This window comes from Armigeres subalbatus, chromosome 3 (genome assembly GCF_024139115.2).
Source record: "Armigeres subalbatus isolate Guangzhou_Male chromosome 3, GZ_Asu_2, whole genome shotgun sequence".
Classification (NCBI taxonomy): Eukaryota; Metazoa; Arthropoda; class Insecta; order Diptera; family Culicidae; genus Armigeres; species Armigeres subalbatus.
The window spans coordinates 107001678-107021595 of NC_085141.1; the positions used below are offsets into that span (position 1 = coordinate 107001678).

Consider the following 19918-nt stretch of genomic DNA (forward strand, 5'->3'; position numbering starts at 1 on the left):
CCATGATACTGGGACAAGTTTATTTTGGTTTGCAGTTTTCAATGGAGTTAACCGTTTGCCCAAATGCAACCGACGTTCACCTTCGTCTCATTTAAATAACCCAGGAGAAAACAAGCATTTGTGTTTATTCTGCGTGCCGTGTGAAACGAAACTAGTCGATTCGACTGTTTGTTCCGATTCCCGTTTACGAATGCCGTGACTAATGTCGATGTGAATGAACTCCGATGAACTTTCAGTGTATTCTCGTTGTCGATGTTCATCGACAAAAGTCTAATTTAAGTGACGTTTCTGTGTGAGATTTGTCGATACCGTTGAACTAATCGAGAGCAGTTCAAAAAGTGAAATATGGAGGTGAAACGGTAAGTTTTTTTAAAACTGCTCAAAAATATTGATTTAATTGTAAAAATAATTTGTTTCAGAGTACGAGTAACTAACCGAAAGCAGTTTAACTTGCTCGTTACCCAAATGGAGGCTCAACCGGCGGTGGCCAGGGGCTTAAAATTCTGCGAAGCGTCCGGAATAAACCGCAATTCATACGACGATATGTGGAGAGATCTCACCGTTCGCCTCAACAGTCTGGGACCGCCGACTCGCACGGAAAAGGACTGGCAAAAGGTTTTTTTTAACATATCAAATCTTTTTACTTTATTATTAATTATCTAATCTATTATACTTGCAGGTTTGGACTGATTACAAAAACAGTATAAAAAAAAAGTTGGCGCATAATAAACGCGAAGCCAATGCTACGGGTGGCGGACCGAATGCAATGAAAATTTTGTCGCCAATGGAAGAAGTGGTAGTTAAATTATTATCCTTGGACAAAATGATTAATCATGCTGGTATGTAAAAGGAAATTGTCTTGTTATAGAGTAATATACTTAAAAGTATTCTAGGTACTTCATATGGCCTGCCTCGCCGTGAGTCTCCGCAAGCAAGGTCACCACCAACATCACAACCAGAGCGCCATCAGCATTCAACTTTTGGATCGCCACTGCTTAGCAGTACTTTACAGGGGCATCTTCCGAACAACGAAGTCGAAGAAGCAGAAGAAACAGTGGATATTGAGAAAACTGTTAATCGTTCATCGAAACGCAAGCGGCGGAATACAGATACCAGAGATGATCGTCTGGACTTACTGGTTGAGCAAACGGAAAATATAAAAAAAAAAAGTAGAAGGTTGTATCCGAGACACGACCGCCAATTGGACGTAGGATTACGTAAGTGTACAAGATTTTATTTTGAAACTCTAAATATGTTTCTTGGTGCTGATTTTTGAAGATGGGGCTGTATATTCAATCTGGGTTGGAATATCCTCGACATGTCGCATATCCTGGAAATAAATGGGCGAAAACCCGATTGTTACTATAAACTCATTTCGGTTTATAACTATAAGCAGAGTATTAAAGAAACAGAAGATCGGTAAACAACAGCCTCAACAACATCTTCCTCCATGAATATTTGGTGGCCCTGAAAAGGGCCGTTTGTTTATGTTGGCTTGAAGCCTTTTGAAGTGATGTACGCCGTGGTCCCGATGAATGTTAAAGGATGCATCAATCCACTGTTGGGCTGAATCTGTAGAAAACAAAGAAAAGAACAAAACGGAAAGAATGTTTCATATTAAATACATTATGATCTAAATATAAATTTAATTACCAAATACTCAAGTTTCATTTTCAGGATCAATTATCTATTTTTGCTACGGACTGTCCGGCTGATGTCAATGATTGGTCATTCTGGTTGGAATGGAACGTTTTGGCAGATGAACTAGCGGACCAACGACGATCAGTGACGTTAATTCACTTCACTGGGATGGCATCGGTTCTAGAATAAAATAACATAACTGATGAAGAGAACTATGTTTAATTCTAAATCATTAGTTTTACCTCGGGACACCGCAAGAATCGACAAAATAGGCCGGTGGTAGGAGAAGTACGTGCAGTATCTTCTGCATTCCACACTTACGTTCCGGTGAACGTTAGATCGAGACATGTGCCACCCAGAGTAGTCGCTATAGTTGGATCCGAAGCACAATCCAGATAGAGAAACTGCTTCATGAACCAGATGAAATCTCTGTTCTCCTCTTTCGTCACATCAATATTAAAGTCTCCTGACACTACCACGGGCATGGCAACATGGGTGTACTTTATGAGGTTGCGCACTAAGAAATATTTCTTTTGCTTCAGGGTGGTACCTAGTAAATATTCAAAATTTAATGCAACACACTTAAATACAAACACAACTACTATTTGATTATACCTGGTGAAATATATACCGCAAACAGTAACGTGCGGGTTTCCATGATTGAAACCTCTGCAGCACAGCAGTCCCCATATTCGTCTGCTACACTCAATGCTGGGTCATAGCTTTCATTGAGCTTCGTAATGGCGTGAGAAACGGCCATAGTCGACGAACCAGCACGTTCAAATATTGCCACTCCTCCCGCTCTTGTTCCGTCACGCTTCTCTTGACAAACACAAAGGTATCCATTGATGTTTGTGGTTGTGCCGTTGTCAAGCCAAGTTTCGCTCATTGCAAGCAAATCAACGGCGGTAAGCACCTGATCTGTTGCAATGTTCGACGAGTGTGCATTCAAACTTTGTACATTGATGCTCATCAACGTACAAGCCAACTTGTTTGCGGTTATAGCTTCCATGATATCGTCTGTAATGGTGCGCATACGATGGTTACTCAAACGTTCAAGTTCCGTCCGAAGGTCGTTCATTCTAGGGGTCATAGAACCCTTTCCGTGGTGGAACCGGAATGAGTTACTGGCATTCGTCAGATACAATCCGTCGATTGATGTAACCCTGGAAAGACCAACGTAAACTAGCTGCTGTTCCTGACCCTTATCGTAATTATATACGACTTCCGAGAATGTGCCTCCTGGGACTTATGGACTGTGAGGGCACACGCACTTACAACGGGAAACTGAACTCTTTTTGCACTTAACACCACCGTTAAGGGTTACGTTCGCCGATCGTTTGACGATTGGAGTCCAGCCTGTTTGTAGCACCCCAGGTCTCGAATACACCAGCGGTCTGGCCTTCACTCTCAACATCTTCCCAATGGACTCATTTCGAATGCCACCCAAAGCCTCGTGATTGCCTGTTGCTGCGAGTTTCCTTCGTTGTACTCAACATGCATGAGCTCTCCGATCGCTCCGTTCACGATGCCATCTTCGACATCCACGTTGGTGGTCAGCATATAAGGTGTACCAAGAACAAGACGCAACAGATACGGTAAGCCACCAGTCTCTACTACACTCATCTTATGCACCTTTGTGCGAGCACTGGCCAGCTGGGAATTGTCCTTATAACCAGAGTATAGGTCATCTGCAGTACATTCGACAGCCTCTCGATCCATCAACGCCACAGAGTTATACCGTTCGACATCAGCGTTCCGATGGAATAACCGGATCCCTCGAGGGACATGCTGCCGACACCACTCCTCCGTACGGAACCTGCTTTCAATAAGCTCGATTTCCTCAGACGACATCCGCTCACCGTTGCCAATTTTGTGAGAATGCCGGAGAAATGCTCGTTGGTTTGTCGCATAACTTGAACCAATGGGTAGAAGTCGAGAGATTGCCATAAAACGGCGCCATGCATGGAGTTTATGCTCGGTTTAAACACCGCCCGCGCATTGACCGGTGGCAATTGACGAAGATCGCCGCAAAATACGATCGGCATTCCACCGAATGGATCGTCGTAGTTCCCGTGATTTCTTGAAGCCGGACATGTACTGTGTTGAGGACATCAGCACCCAGCATGCTTGTTTCGTCGATAATGATGAGCTTCACGTTGGCGAAGGCGTTCCGGTACAGTTGTAATGCCTCGAAACTCAGCTTTGAGCTTTGCCTACGCGACATGCAAATCCGGAATGCGGAATGCACTGTTGTTCCACCTATTGCAACCGCTGCTTTTCCAGTGGATGCGCATGCTACATAAGCGTTGTGCTGCTTATTATGAGCTTGGCTGTACCGGTTCACTGTCTCCATTAGAATGCGCAAAGTGAACGTTTTGCCACAGCCCGCCGGGCCAGTGAAGAATATTTGCACTGGTTTGCAGTTTTCTTCAGAGGAATGCAAGCTGTGGATTACTTGCACAATCAAATCCTGCTGCTCTGCATTCGTGGCACGCACCATTTCACAATATTCTTGCTTTGACAAGACATTTGATCGCTGTTTGACGACAGCTGCCAAGGGTCCTGTTGGCAAGTTGTGAATATCGTCATCATTCGGCTCCATGACGATCGTGCGGACGAACTCATCGCGCTTCTGGTCGGCAATCACCTGCTGCTCGTCGTCTTCGCTGCATATGCGGATGTATTCCTCCACAACCTGATCCAAGTTCATTTCGCAGTCATACTCCTTGTGCTTTGCCAAAATGGCGGCCTCGTTGTCTTCATACAACTTCAGGAACTTGTTCCGATCAAGTACATCGCAGACTTCATTCCTGAACGGTAGGAAGAGGAGAACCATCTCACGCTTATAGTCGACCATTTCCGCCATACTGTATGAGCACCAACGCAATACACGGGGAACTAAACGGAGTCTATATGAATGCTTCGTGGATCTTTCTTCCGAATAATATGCTGCGAAATCCGCCAAGCAGATATCATCCATTCCTCGGCGCAGTTCATACCGTTGGATGATGTTTAGCGTCCACACATCGGTGGAATTGTCGTCGAGATCCTCTTCGTCCATCTGTTTGTTCCGCTTCTTGGATTTTATTCGCTCTTGTGGCCACATTGTCGCAATAAACTCAACCTAAAACGAAATTGAATTCTAAATTGTGAAAACTATATCATTTGATGAATGGTACCTTGCGGCTGGCTTCTGACATCGGTTGCCGAAGCAAATACCAAGCAGCCTCCTGGGCAGACATTTCCACGGAATTTAACATTTTTATGCTGACCTTCTTCAACAATCCATTGTAGTCCTGGTCTGGATGCTCTTCCTGGAGCTTTATGAGGTCACGATGTAAACTACTTATGCCTCTGTTGGTCTTGTTTACGTATTCCACAACATAAGCAGCACATGAAAACTCCTCCAGCACAAACTGCAAATCCATATTGGATTTGAGCTTCTCAGCGATCCAAGGATTGAATGGATTGGTCCAAAGCTGCGTCATGGAACGTTTCAGCAGAACTGTTGGTCGGCGAATGGAAGAGCGAATCACGTCCAAGTAGTAATCGTACGTGCAACTGCTATCAACGAGAAACGCGTCAAGGCTATCGTAGACCTTCGTTTCAAGAGCTTCCCGCATTTTGCTGCCTTTCTGTTTAGCTGTTGAAGTCGGCCATCCCCGGCTGTAATGGGGATCAGAATTCTGGTTTGATCCATTGGCCAGTACGGAATATTAAACCGGCAACGTTTATCGTTTCGCTTGAAACACGTAAACGTGTGTTTATGAACCTAAAAGGGTTTGACATTGTGAGTGATTACTTGCTAGAAACTATGCGAAATTTAAACCCACCTGATTGCCATAGGTCTCAGGCAGATCTTCCGATCTGATGGAGCACAGAAAATCGATCAACTCAACAGTAGCGGGCATTCTTTCGGAAACATCCTCACGGGGATCGTTCGCCAGCCAGAGCAGAATATGTGCATGCGGGCTGCCACGATGCTGGAACTCGATCCTCTTAAAATAATCTACAACGTGGTATTTGCCGAACGGGCTCAACCTGGTCGATGACAGAAGGCGCAGAAAGATGTTTACCAACTTGTGAAAATATGCACAGCACGTGACAGGATCTTCGCTGACAAGTGTAGCACGCTGGAGTGCAGACAACTGTTGCACAATATCGTCCATTTCCGCAATGTTAGATCCACCAGAAAGCTTCCGCAGAATGCTTAGTAGGTGAGGCCATCTAATTTCATTTGCACTCATCGTCAAAAACATCGTGGGTTTCCCCAGCTGCCGGATCATGGCGAAAACATCCCGTTTTCTTTGCTGCCAATATTGAACGGAGTTCGGAATAGATTTCAGAAAGAGAGGTTACGCTCAATACAGCTTTCCAAAATTCCCGATCTTGCAACTGCGCCCTTGTTATGTTGGCCGTGCCCATGCATTTAAAGGTATTGTTCAATCCTTCCGATACCCGCAGCCGCATGATTTTCATGGCCATATACAAAATATGCTCCGGTCTCGCGCCCCGCCGATCCCGACGTCGCACCTCGCTAGTAGCCATCATGAACGCTGTCACATGGACTTCACGGTTGAAGCATCTCGGATGACCAAGATAAATATCGGGAAAGACAGCTCCTCAGCAAACTCATCGTAGATAATGGAAAGCGGTTTCTGATTTTGTGCCGGTGCAAGTTCCAGACACTTGTCTTCATTCCACATGAGCGTATGTTGTTGTCCAATCATCATTTCTACCTCGTTCATCTCGTCGACGACTTCAAGGTCTACTGCCCTACGTTCCTCCGAAATATCCGTCTGCTCTGTTTGTCCGATCGCAGCCAAGTTTTCTTCATTGAAAACAATTCCATTCCGCCTGTAGAGCGGTGTAGTAACCAGATAGTTCAGCCATGCTTTAACGGTACCTTTCTTCACGTAGCCGGACAAGTAACTTGATTTGTGTATGAAGTGCTTCTTGATGCACACGTTGATAGCATAGTCGTCATCCAGGTGGCGGGAAGTTCGCCTACCATCTGGGCCACGTCGACTGGAATGTTGATAATTTGGCCGATTATTGCCAAACTACCTGTTGCATGTTAATGAAAATAGGTTAGGAAAATCATATATTTATTTGATGTAATACATTTTTAAGTTAAAATAACTTTTCCACAAACCTGCAGTATGCCGCAAACGACGAAACTGCATGAAATTGATCCTGGGAGACACCAGTCTTGTGGTGAGAGGGTCTAGCGGAGGCAAATTGGACGGAAACTTGGGATATGTAAAGCAATTCGATTGCGACAATGTAGGAATTGATCCGCGGTTCAGGCTTGTTCGACACGGTTCAGGCTTGTTCGACACGTAGCACACGCCGAAAATCCTTCCACCGTTTAGAAATAATTTGTCGCCAGTAACACGGCAGCATTTGAGTCGGAGATTGGTTTCAAATCATTCCTGAACCAGATTCTAGCACACACATCACAAGCGCAACCGAAATCGTTTTCCACGAAACGTTTCTGGAACTCCTGATCAGCCCGATCGAAATTGGGTTTGTCTTGTGTTAAAAGCGAAGAAATATGTTCGCCATCATCATCGACAGCAGACACGTTTTCTTCAAAGTCACCACGCTCATCATCGACATCTGCTCTTGCGGACTGCATCACAACATTTTCACCGGCGTCGGAATCTTCATGATCAGGGTTTACGACCGTATCAGCACGGATTAAGTTGAATTCTACTCGAAGAAATTGTAACACGGGAAGATTAATCCTTATTGACAGACAGATATACATAATTGACAGATGCATTCGCATTTAAAATGACTGTACCAAGTACAATAAGACATTTAAAAACATAAAAGATGAAATGAAAATTATTGTCAAGCGTACTATAAACAACAATAGCATAGTAATATAAAATTCAAGTAGCATGTGTTTAGGATATATTTGTACAAAACACACTATCCAAAAGTTTAAGTAAATCTTAACTTTATGTCATAAAAATCTATTTGTTAAAATTTTGCGATTCGCTGGAATCTAATATGTTATTGTTCCAAATATTAAATTCAAAATTCAATTGAATCAAATAATAAACAAGTAAAAGACACCGTAGATTTAATACGACCCAATAATTCATTAAATAAAAATAATATTTGAGAAGCTCCAACTATTTAATTCAAATTTAATCCAAATTTTTCCAAATTAATCCAAATTTAATTCAGAACAATTAAATAATATGTCCGAAAAATATCGGGGGGGGGTCCCGTAGCGTAGTTGGCTACACGTTCGCCTTACAAGCGGATGGTCACGGGTTCGATTCCCAGCCCCTCCAACAAACCTTCGTCAGTCGCCGGATCCGGAGCCCATACGGTGGCGTTTGGGAGACGCGCCTTACCGTCACAGCTGCCTGATGACGACTGACAACTTGTTCTTCTCGGAGGCATTCCTCCAACGTTACCCGGATAAATGGCAATCGAACAATACAACGATCATTGGATACACGACATGGACAAACGGACACATTGAACACACGATGAGATGGACTGGCAACGACAACGATAATGAGTAATGGAAATCTAAAAATAGACTCTGTGTGAATTCTGTACAGCAGAATATCACAATAGATCTCGGCACAGTAGCGGTTAAGTAACACAGAGTGCCTGAACAAATAAAGAAAGGAATAAAAAAATAAAAAAAAAAATGTCCGAAAAATATATCGAAATTCAAACTCAAGACAAAATAGAAATTCGGTTCAAATCTTATCCATTAATACATGAATGCAAAATTCAAACACAATCGATTTGCAAATTTAATTCAACACCAAATCAAAGGACCAAATCTTACCGATTGTGTGATTTCAACTCTACTGGCAGGCTAATGTAACCTACCAAGTGAATGAATTCGGAACTATATTAACAAATTGAATATCTAAGAACTTTTGGGCTTTTGGGATTGGAATTATATTGTTCCATTTATCGTTTAGCGATTTATAAAAACCCAACAAACAATTCAGGCTAAATAAGCTAATAAGTAAACATTTGCAGTATATATTTCGAAGTACTTGAAGAACTTCAGCCGTTAAAAGTACTTACCATGTTGTCAATGCTACATTTATTGAAAATAATATATAAATAATGTGTAATAACAATGTAATACATTCGACGACAAGCAAAGAGAAATAGAGGTATTCGTAATAGAAAATAGGTAATAGAAAATATTCGTTGATAATTTCACATTTATAGATAAATCTGCTATATAAAATGATAAAATGCAAAATTTCTATACTGTCATCATAGAATTTGAAGATTAGTTCACATTATTGATATGTATTTACACATTTGCTGCTAATAATAACTTCCTACCTCGAGTTGAGGGCCCTTCGCCAGCGTCCCAACCGGTAGCCGACGACGTACTACCCTTGGCCGCTTTCAACTTGGCCCGATAACTCCGTGCCCGTTCAGCGTCCGTCCTTGGAAGCTTTGAGGGTGCGTCCGATTGTTGATCCTTTCACGCTTCCTGGAATTGCGTTTATACTTCGCTGCCAAGTATTGCGACATCGCACTGTATTCACTAGTATCGAATAAACTTCTTCTAAGCACAACTAATGTTTCTCACTTCACCGATGTGATACGAGACACTAACTGTATATCGAAAAAATATGAAAATTGCATCACGTTAGCTATTGAAAAGTGATGTCTGTGCTAGAGAATGCATGCATATTGAATGCCAAGTTGAACCTGGTGAGAAAATGTTTATTTCAAGAATACCCCTGTTTAGTAGGTGCTGGGATTAGAGATGATATTCGATTGAAAATTTACTCAAATGTTAGCAATTTTCATATTTATTTAAATACGGCGTTGTTCTGTTGCTCTCAAGCAATTATGAATTGCACTTTGCAGAAAATTCGTCTCAGCTCAAAATACTCCCATGTAATATGATAGTTATTATAAGAACCAATTTGTTTTCCACAATACGCCTATCCAATCACAAGCAGCAATAAAGCTTATGATTTGTACTTTGAAAAACATTTGTCTCGGCTCAATCTTCTCTCGTGTGAAATTATGATTCTGAAAAGAACCCATTTGTTTTCAGTAATGCACCTTCCCAATCACAAGCAGCAACAAAACCGAAGCAGAATCTAGAAAAATTTCATTTCATTGCTACCGACCCCAATGTCCGCCGCTCGGTGAGTTACCGCTAAACCGCGACATACGCAATCATGCGAATCAATTTTCGCAGCATCTCCTCCGAAGAGCGCTTGCGCTGCTGCCGACGCCAAGCGATTGTGATTTGCACTTTTAAGAAGTAAAGAAGAAGAAGAAGAGAGTCGCTGGTTATGTTCGAAAGCACTGGCATCGAACGAACGAAAGGCGGAGCAAACAAGCCGATGCCAAGCGATCATAATTTGCAATTTGATTTGTAAAGAAGAAGAAGAAGAAGGAGAAGAAGAGGCCCTTGTTATGTACGAATGCATTGGCATCGAACGAAAGAAAGGCGGAGCAAGCAAGCCGATGCCAATGATACGGCGCTCAAAGGGCGGGGCCTCGAAGTCCATGCAAACGTATTCTGACCAGCCGAAGTCTGATTTTCTCGGAAAATCGGCAGGACAATTTATTACTCGGAAAATCGGCAGGACAATTACATCGCAGCGCCGACCAGAAATCACCGGCGGTGAAAAGGCTGAGAAGAAACATCATCAAGGGCGTCTCATCAGTAGTAATAAACTACTACTACTACTTCTCGGAAATTCGGCAGGACAATTACATCGCAGCGCCGACCAGAAATCACCGACGGTGAAAAGGCTGAGAAGAAGGGCGTCTCATCGAAGGCGTCGAGTATCTTCGTGCGTGTCGAGCTGGCCAAGCCCGCCGTTTCGGAGGGTTCCAAAGTCGTCACCAAGTAAGTCAGCTCCTAATGAATGAACGAGGAAGTAGCTTCACTTAAAACGGCCCTTTTCAGGGCCACAGTGTCACTCAAAGAGGAGGCAGTTTCGTACCGTGCACGCAGGAAATCAAAATTTTGTAATGAATTTCCACTACTGATGCCACTGTCAGCCAATTTAGCATTTGCCGCTGGAACCCGATAGAGGTCATCCATCCTAATACATTGTTTTGGAACGTCTCCATGTCAGGAGCGCATCGGCTGCTACAGCCAAAGAACTTTGCCCGTCACCAAGCGATTATGATTTGCATTTTTGCAGATTTTGTCTCAGTTCAACCTTCTAACGTGTAAAAAGATGATTTTGTTTCCAATGACGCGCCTTTCCAATAATAAACAGCAAGTACGCCGAAATCAGAATCTTGGGAAAATCTGATTTGACGCAACTCAATGATGTGAGACGTCATCATTGTTTAATTCCCGCACTTTTAATAGATAGCAGATTCCAACTTTCTACCGTCGCCAAGCGGTTATGATGTGCACTTTGAAGAAAATATTTTGGCTCTACCTCTCAATAGTACATTTGCCAAGAATTGATTTTGATCCACAATGCGCCTTTCTAATCAATCATAGCAAACAAACGATAGTCCGTATCTTGCGTAAAAATTTCACTTTTCTGCTAAATAGTCACTATTAAGAAAACATTTTCAGTGACGCCACTGGTATGCGGGGACCGTAATCGCTGCCATTTTTGCAATCAACTCTATCTTCTAATAAAATTTTGGTCCTGAGAAGAACCGGTTTTCTTTCCAAAATGCGCCACTAACAGTAACTAAACGATAGTCCGAAGATTGTTGCTTTTAGCGATGGCATCTCGATGTTCCACTTTCTGCTGAGACTGCTCCTACGGGCGTCATCGTTGTGCCCGCTCTCCGAGAAAATTTAGTCGAACTGAGGATTGGAGTCGAGCCCGTAGGTTGCACGATTTTGATGTCTGTGCTTGCGATGCACATCGCGATTGGTTGGTTTACCGATTTTCAGTGCCTAGTAAAATTCAATTTTTCAATAGTTCAGCACTTTGAATGCATTTTTCGATAGCTGAGCAAAATCTTAAAGAGTTCGTCGATCGATTAACACCAAAATCTTTAAAATCGGTTGAAAGACGGCTGAGTTATTAGCCCATACTTCCTGACCACTTTTCGTGACGGTCTCAAATTTGAAACTGCAGAATGACCCCCAATGTTCCGGAAAGACGTAATCCTACGTCAAAAGATAGTTGAACATACGGGGGAAATAGCTCGCTACGCGCGGAAAAGTTATAAGTTGAGAGAAGACGAAGCCAGACAACGCATCGAAAGTGAGCTAAGGAAAGAGAAAGCCAGAAAGGATGAGCTTGAATACAATAAGCAGCTATTGGAATATAAGAAGAGAAAACTGGACATTCTGGAACGTATGAATAAGAAGAAGTAATTTGAATTGTGTGTGTGTGTGCGTGTGTGTGCGCGCGCGCGCGCGTGTGTGTGTGTGTGTGTGTGTGTGTGTGTGTGTGTGTGTGTGTGTGTGTGTGTGTGTGTGTGTGTGTGTGTGTGTGTGTGTGTGTGTGTGTGTAAGAGTATGCGAGCGAGAGGGAGGGGATAAGTTTTGGGTTTTGTCGTAAGGAAGGTTTTGTAAGGCTTTGTCGTTAAAATAAATATAAATAAATGCGATGCGATGAATAAGAACAAATATAGACAATTGACAAATATGGGGATATTACAAAACATTGTTTTTTTCTGGAATTTCATCGAACTGCCCTGTGATGTAATTGCTGTCCTATGTGCAAGTTAAAAAAACGGGACGGAACAGTATATGTTTGCACATTTTTTAATGATATTCCATCATCCATACATTTTAAATGTGGTTAAACAAAGAAATAATCCATCATTTGCAGTTTTGTTAATAAACTCGGGGAGATCAATTAGAGTATTAGACGAACGTGGAGTATGCAGTCGTCTTTAATAGTAAAGGATATACCGAAATGGGAAATGATAATCAAGAGGGTTGATTAACCTTTGCAGCCCCAACCTCTTTTGCGCGGATTTATGCAGAATCCCAGTGGGGTCTGTCGGGTGGCCATTTAGAACATTTTTGACTTTTACGTTTGTCATTCGTTTCATCGTCAACATCGTCTTTTTATACCCGTATCGCGGAGAAAATTTATTTGCGATGCCTCTGAACGAATATGGAAGCATGATGGCCAGTTTTGGGCACACTGGAACTCGTTCCGGGACTCTAGCTGGGGACATATATCAGAATACATTCAAATGTATCATGAGGCATATCAACCATCGACATTTTTTTGCGAATGTTATATTGAAACTGAATTTAGATATCAATTTTGACCCATTTGGATTAATAGAGAAAATCCTGGGACACCTGGCACCGATTACAGAGACTCTGTGGAAGACTTGAAGCGCCGATTGAAATTTAATCGGTGGCGGCGTGATAAATAATCTTGAGCCAGCAACGGTGGCGTGATGGTGCGGCGGCGAGGGTCAGGGTAAACATATTTATAGCATTACAAATTCTCCGAAGCTCCGTCAGGAATCCATCCAGAAATTCCTCCAAAAGTTCCCCCAGGAATTCCTCCGGAAGTTCATCCAGGAATTCCTCCGGAAGTTCCTCCAGGGATTTCTGGAGGAACTTCCGGAGGAATTCCTGGAGGAACTTCCGGAGGAACTTCCGGAGGAATTCCTGGAGGAACTTCCGGAGGAATTCCTGGAGGAACTTCCGGAGGAATTCCTGGAGGAACTTCCGGAGGAACTTCCGGAGGAATTCCTGGAGGAACTTCCGAAGGAATTCCTGGAGGAACTTCCGAAGGAATTCCTGGAGGAACTTATGGAGGAATTCCTGGAGGAACTTAAGGAGGAATTCCAGGAAGAACTTCCGGAGGAATTCCTGAAGGAACTTCCGGAGGAATTCCTGGAGGAACTTCCGGAGGGATTCCTGGAGGAACTCATGGAAGAATTCCTGGAAGAACTTCCGAAGGAATTCCTGGATGAACTTCCTAAGGAATTCCTGGAGGAACTTCCAGAGGAACTTCTGAAGGAATTCCTGGAGGAACTTCTGGAGGAATTCCTGGAGGAACTTATGTAGGAATTCCTGGAAGAACTTATGGAGGAATTCCTGGAAGAACTTCCGAAGGAATTCCTGGAGGAACTTCCGAAGGAATTCCTGAAAGAACTTCTGAAGGAACTTCCGGAGGAATTCCTGAAGGAACTCCCGGAGGAATTCCTGAAGGAATTTCTGGAGGAATTCCTGAAGGAATTTCCGAAGGAATTCCTGGAAGAACTTCCGGAGGAGTTCCTGGAGGAACTTATGGAGGAATTCCTGGAAGAACTTCCGGAGGAATTCCTGGATGAACTTCCGAAGGAATTCCTGGAGGAACTTATGGAGGGATTCCTGGAAGAACTTCCGGAGGAATTCCTGGAGGAACTTCCGAAGGAATTCCTGGAGGAACTTCCGGAGGAGTCCCTGGAAGAACTTCCGAAGGAATTCCTAAAGGAACTTCTGAAGGAATTCTTGAAAAAACTTCTGAAGGAATTCCTGAAGGAACTTCCGGAGGAATTCCTGGATGAACTTCCGAAGGAATTCATGGAGGAACTTATGTAGGAATTCCTGGAAGAACTTATGGAGGAATTCCTGGAAGAACTTCCGAAGGAATTCCTGGAGGAACTTCCGAAGGAATTCCTGAAAGAACTTCTGAAGGAATTCCTGAAAGAACTTCTGAAGGAATTCCTGAAGGAACTTCCGGAGGAATTCCTGAAGGAACTCCCGGAGGAATTCCTGAAGGAATTTCTGGAGGAATTCCTGAAGGAATTCCCGAAGGAATTCCTGGAGGAACTTCCGGAGGAATTCCTGGAAGAACTTCCGGAGGAATTCCTGGAAGAACTTCCGGAGGAATTCCTGGATGAACTTCTGAAGGAATTCCTGGAGGAACTTATGGAGGAATTCCTGGAAGATCTTCCGGAGGAATTCCTGGATGAACTTCCGAAGGAATTCCTGGAGGAACTTCCGGAGGAGTTCCTGGAGGAACTTATGGAGGAATTCCTGGATGAACTTCCGGAGGAATTCCTGGAGGAACTTCCGAAGGAATTCCTGGAGGAACTTATGAAGGAATTCCTGGAAGAACTTCCGAAGGAATTCCTGGAGGAACTTCCGAAGGAATTCCTGGAGGAACTTCCGAAGGAATTCCTGGAGGAACTTCCGAAGGAATTCCTGAAGGAACTTCCGGAGGAATTCCTGAAGGAATTTCCGAAGGAATTCCTGGAAGAACTTCCGGAGGAGTTCCTGGAGGAACTTATGGAGGAATTCCTGGAAGAACTTCCGGAGGAATTCCTGGATGAACTTCCGAAGGAATTCCTGGAGGAACTTATGGAGGAATTCCTGGAGGAACTTCCGAAGGAATTCCTGGATGAACTTCCGGGGGAATTCCTGGAGGAACTTCCGGATAAATTCCTGGATGAACTTCCGAAGGAATTCCAGGAAGAACTTCCGGAGGAGTTCCTGGAGGAACTTATGGAGGAACTTTTGGAGGAATTCCTGGATGAACTTCCGGAGGAATTCCTGGAGGAACCTCCGGAGGAATTCCTGGAGGAACTTATGGAGGAACTTCCGGTGGAATTCCTGGAGGAACTTATGGAGGAATTCCTGGAAGAACTTCCGAAGGAATTCCTGGAGGAACTTCCGAAGGAATTCCTGGAGGAACTTCCGAAGGAATTCCTGGAGGAACTTCCGAAGGAATTCCTGGAGGAACTTCCGAAGGAATTCCTGGAGGAACTTCCTAAGGAATTCCTGGAGGAACTTCCGAAGGAATTCCTGGAGGAACTTCCGAAGGAATTCCTGGAGGAACTTCCGAAGGAATTCCTGGAGGAACTTCCGAAGGAATTCCTGGAGGAACTTCCGAAGGAATTCCTGGAGGAACTTCCGAAGGAATTCCTGGAGGAACTTCCGAAGGAATTCCTGGAGGAACTTCCGAAGGAATTCCTGGAGGAACTTCCAAAGGAATTCCTAGAGGAACTTCCGAAGGAATTCCTGGAGGAACTTATGAAGGAATTCCTGGAGGAACTTCCGAAGGAATTCCTGGAAGAACTTCCGAAGGAATTCCTGGATTAACTTCCGAAGGAGTTCCTGGAGGAACTTATGGAGGAATCCCTGGACGAACTTCCGGAGGAATTCCTGGAGGAACTTTCAGTAGAAATTCCTGAAGGAACTTTTGGAGGAGTGTCTAGATGGATTCCTGAAGGAGCTTCGGAGAGTTTTTAATGCTCTAAATATGCTTACGCTGACCCACGCCGCTGCACCGTCACGCCATTATTTTTTTTTTCTGGATCTGATTTTGAAAGTTCAAATATGTGTACAACTAATAACTTTGGTGATGTTGGACATAAGTCTTGTAAACGAACTTCAAATCCTTCGAGTTCCGGATTTTCCGGAAGTGGCCAGAAGTAGTATGAATACCAAAAAAAAAAAGTTATTCGACATTTTTGTCAAGAAGAATCATGAAGTTTGATATGTCACATGCTATGTTCTTTTCAAAAACTGGATTCAAGTCTTCCACAGGGTCTCCGGAATCGTTACCAAGTGTCCCGGGATGTTTCCTATAATTTAACATTCGCAAAAAATGCTGATGATTGACATGCCTCATGATATATTTGAAGGTATTCTGATATGTGTCCCCAGCTAGAGTCCCGGAACCGGTTCTAGTGTGCCCAAAACTGGCCATCATGCTTCCATATTCGTTCAGAGGCATCGCAAATAAATTTTCTCCGCGATACGGATATAAAAAGATGTTGGTACGAATAACAAATGCAACTTGTTGCAAACAAATCGGTTAAGGATGCCAAAAAATGAATGAAAGTTTTTGCGACGTTTTGCGCACAAACACGCACACACATACATACAAATATGCACTCAAACACACATCACCTCAATTTGTCGAACTGAGTCGATTGGTATATAGCACTATGGGTATCCCGGCCTTCTATGGAAAGTTAGCTTTTGGAGCGAGTATGTAGCCTTTACGTGTACTTAGTATACGAGAAAGGCAAAACTTTTGATTACAAGTTAAGTTATACGACTAAAAAATCCTAAAAGTTGGGATTCAGAACCATTCATAAAGTGACCACTTCTCCGGAAGAGACCAAAGTTCCCTGATGCTCTTCACATGTCTTCTATTGTACACAAATCAGATTAATATGTGCTATACACCCGTATTCTTGATTACGTACAAACGCTTGTTCGAACGAAAGTTGATGCGCATTCTCGTTTACGCATGCAAAATCAAATAAGTTCAAATGAATCCACACCAGTTAGTGACTCAAGTTGAAAGCAGGACAAGTTCCAGTTGGATTGTAGAGGTCTAGAAAAAAGTGTCCGCACCAACTAGTAGATATGATTGAGTGATATTTTCAATTGATTGATTGAAATTTCCAGGGATGCGAAGTAATTAGAACTCACATATATAAATCGGTTTTCGAACTTATTTTATTCCTTTTCCATGTTTTGATAGAACTCCAACAAGTTGATTTCATATTATCAAATTCAAATTTTTATGAACTTTAAAGTAAACGAAAGTAAATAACATGCCTAGTTATACTAGTTATACTAATTACCATATTTGCGAAAGTTGTCATGTGATATTATACAGAATTTCTTGTCGTATTTCGCTCGCTGCCATATCATTTTCTTCGCCATAGTCAGCTTCAACTAGTAGATCATCTTCAGGTTCCCATTGTATGTGATTTTCCGGCACATTAAAACGTTTTCTCAAATTATGCAATGCGCAACAAACATTCACCATTCTCGCTGCCTTTTTCTGGTTTGTAGTGCAATTATCGAGCTGCTAAAATACATCTGAAAACATTCTTCATAACACCAAATGTTCTCTCAACTATCATCCTTGTTTTGAATGGATATCATTAAATTTGGTTTGTCTTGAAGAATTCGGTGCATTAACGGAAGTTCGGAATGGTGTTATTAAGTATGGCTTCAGAGGATATCCTGCGTCGCCTATATCAAAAAGATAATAAAAATATGTTTCAGAATACAATTAACAATTGGGAGAAGAATATTAAGGATAGGAATTGGTTTATCGAAATTGGCTAACTATGTGTATATTTTATGAGAAAACAAATATCTCACCTACAAGCCATGTATTTCGCTCGCCATTAAGGTATTTTTGGTGTAACACTCCATCTAACGGATCATTGTTCCATATGAACGAATCATGATTTGCACCAGGGCTGTTGGCATTCACGTATCGAATGATTTGTTGATGATCACAGACCTAAAATATGCAGAAAAATGCTAAAAATGGTAGAACAGTATAGGTTAAAGAAACTTACTATCATTACGTTTAAGCTGTGGAACCCTTTTCTGTTATAATAAAAGATGCTGGATATCTTTCATCGGTTTGAAAATTTTTACGTGTGTGCCATCAACGCATCCTATCACACCTGGAAATCCGGTTCTCTCGTAGAATCCACGCTTGATTTCACTTTTTTCCTCGTCTGACACTGGAAACTGTATGACTGTGGGACAGAGTTCTGCTTCAAAAACATCAATAACAGACGTCAAGATTTTTGACAGCGTCGGCTGGGCCATTCCGGCAAACATATCGTTACCAACACCTTTCTGGTAACTTCCTTCGGCGAAGAATCGCAGTGCAGCAGATAATTTCAGTGTCGCTGGAACAGACGTAGATTTAACGCCTCCTAATTTATCTTCTACAAAGTCCAGCAAATATCTGAAGAGTTCTTTCGATACTCTAAAATATTCCATAAACCTGAGTTTGAGAACAATGAAGTTAAGTTATGAAGTTAATCGACAGCACCTTATCATAAACTTACGAATCGTGTGGGAGATCCAGAGGATTACTCATATCTCTTAATCTTCGTCGTTCGAGACGGTAAGGTCCGGAATCGTCTTCTCCGGAATCACTCTCGTCATCACTGAACCAATATTCTACACAGCTCATTTTATCCCTGAATTTAAACAATTACTAAAATGGAAAATTTCCTACTGTATTTGCTAATCACCAGTAACTAATAAAAATTGTTACATTTACAAAATCTAAACAAATTCTCAGACATATTTTATTAACATGACTTATACTTTAATTAGGTCATACCATCGAAATGATAGAATAAAATCAGTAATATATCAGTAGAACATTTTTCAAACGATGTGAAATAAAACATATACATTTGTAAATATCCTTCATTAGTTTTTCCCAACCTAAATTTGATATTAAAAAGAGTTAAAATAAAAATGCATTTTGTTGTTTAAAAAATAAGCTATAATCATAGAATTCCGATAAACTTCTTGAAGTTTGACATTTATGTGAATGAACACCGCTTACACTGGAAATTCATTCTCTCACTCGATATGAAATGAATCTCTCACCTCACGCGAGTCGACTTTCGGAATAGACTTATGCAGGGGGTTCATCGAATTCACTCACCCGATGGATTTTGACATTTGAGCGGGTCGTCTTCTCGAACAAAAGTTCATTTTGCGTTCATTATGCGACCCGCTCAAACGTCATAATTTCTTGTGGGAGTTCATTTTGCGTTAGTCTATAGAGCTAAAACTGTCACGGGACAACGAGACGGAAATTGTCGTTTCGACTCCCACGGCACATAGAATAAACACACTCTTCTAATCAGACCTCCGCGGCGTGCACACGCATCCACGGAGAGTCGCTGTCATAACTTCGTTCCGGCCATTTAGGGTCACACAAGTCCGAGAGCTTCAAACTTCTTAATGGTCAATTACGGCGCCGGTCACGTCCTTACCGTCATTGGGGATGGGAAGAAATTGATGGCGCAGTCATTTGCCCACTGTAAGCCGAAAATTGAAGCAATGGGCATTGCCAGGGATTAAGCACATTGTTTGATGAAGGTGGGCGGTAAGTGATCGGTTCCCGGTCCTTTTGATGTGTCAAGCGAGCTGATAGTGCTTCAAAAATATCCACATTGCTAAAAGAGACTTGAGGAAGCCGGACGGGATATGACGGAAGACTTTCGATGTAGCTTTGATCCAATGGAGGAAGATTGTCGTCATGTACTGAGCGGAAGAAGCTGGAATACAAAATTGCTGTTGCGACAGGTGATCGGGAGGAAAGCGTACGATAAGTGACGTCAACAGGGATATTGTTCGACCCCTTCCGTTTTTTTTATGTAGGCCCAGAACGATGAAAGATCATTTTTCAAATTTGCTTGTCGACTTTCCATGTACTCACGGAACCGACAATGCTGCGAGTATATTAGTCTTTAGCTAACTGTAGAGGTGGCGTTGTAATCATTCAATCCCGCTCATTAGTGGCATTTCAAATGTATACATTATTGCGAAGAGGCTCTAGTGAACCGCGAGGGA

General features: G+C 42.5%; 1 protein-coding gene and 1 pseudogene across 1 annotated transcript; one reads left to right on the forward strand and one right to left on the reverse strand.

The window, feature by feature from the left end:
- The first annotated feature begins 227 nt into the window (after positions 1 to 227).
- LOC134228133 (uncharacterized) lies at positions 228 to 11979 on the forward strand. The gene is made up of 5 exons (XM_062709912.1): positions 228 to 359; positions 420 to 615; positions 680 to 839; positions 894 to 1169; positions 11778 to 11979. Exons 1-5 carry the CDS (start codon positions 346 to 348, stop codon positions 11969 to 11971), a joined length of 840 nt encoding a protein of 279 aa, XP_062565896.1. The 5' UTR covers positions 228 to 345; the 3' UTR covers positions 11972 to 11979.
- Positions 11980 to 17014: 5035 nt separating this feature from the next.
- Positions 17015 to 18705, reverse strand: LOC134223562 (putative nuclease HARBI1; annotated as a pseudogene).
- Between the last annotated feature and the right edge of the window lie 1213 nt (positions 18706 to 19918).

Excerpts from the sequence above, each read along its gene's own strand:
- LOC134228133 (XM_062709912.1), top strand. Across the intron at positions 840-893 it reads CAAAATGATTAATCATGCTG|GTACTTCATATGGCCTGCCT; the intron begins GTATGTAAAAGG and ends AAAGTATTCTAG. Across the intron at positions 1,170-11,777 it reads GGAAAATATAAAAAAAAAAA|TTGAACATACGGGGGAAATA; the intron begins GTAGAAGGTTGT and ends GTCAAAAGATAG.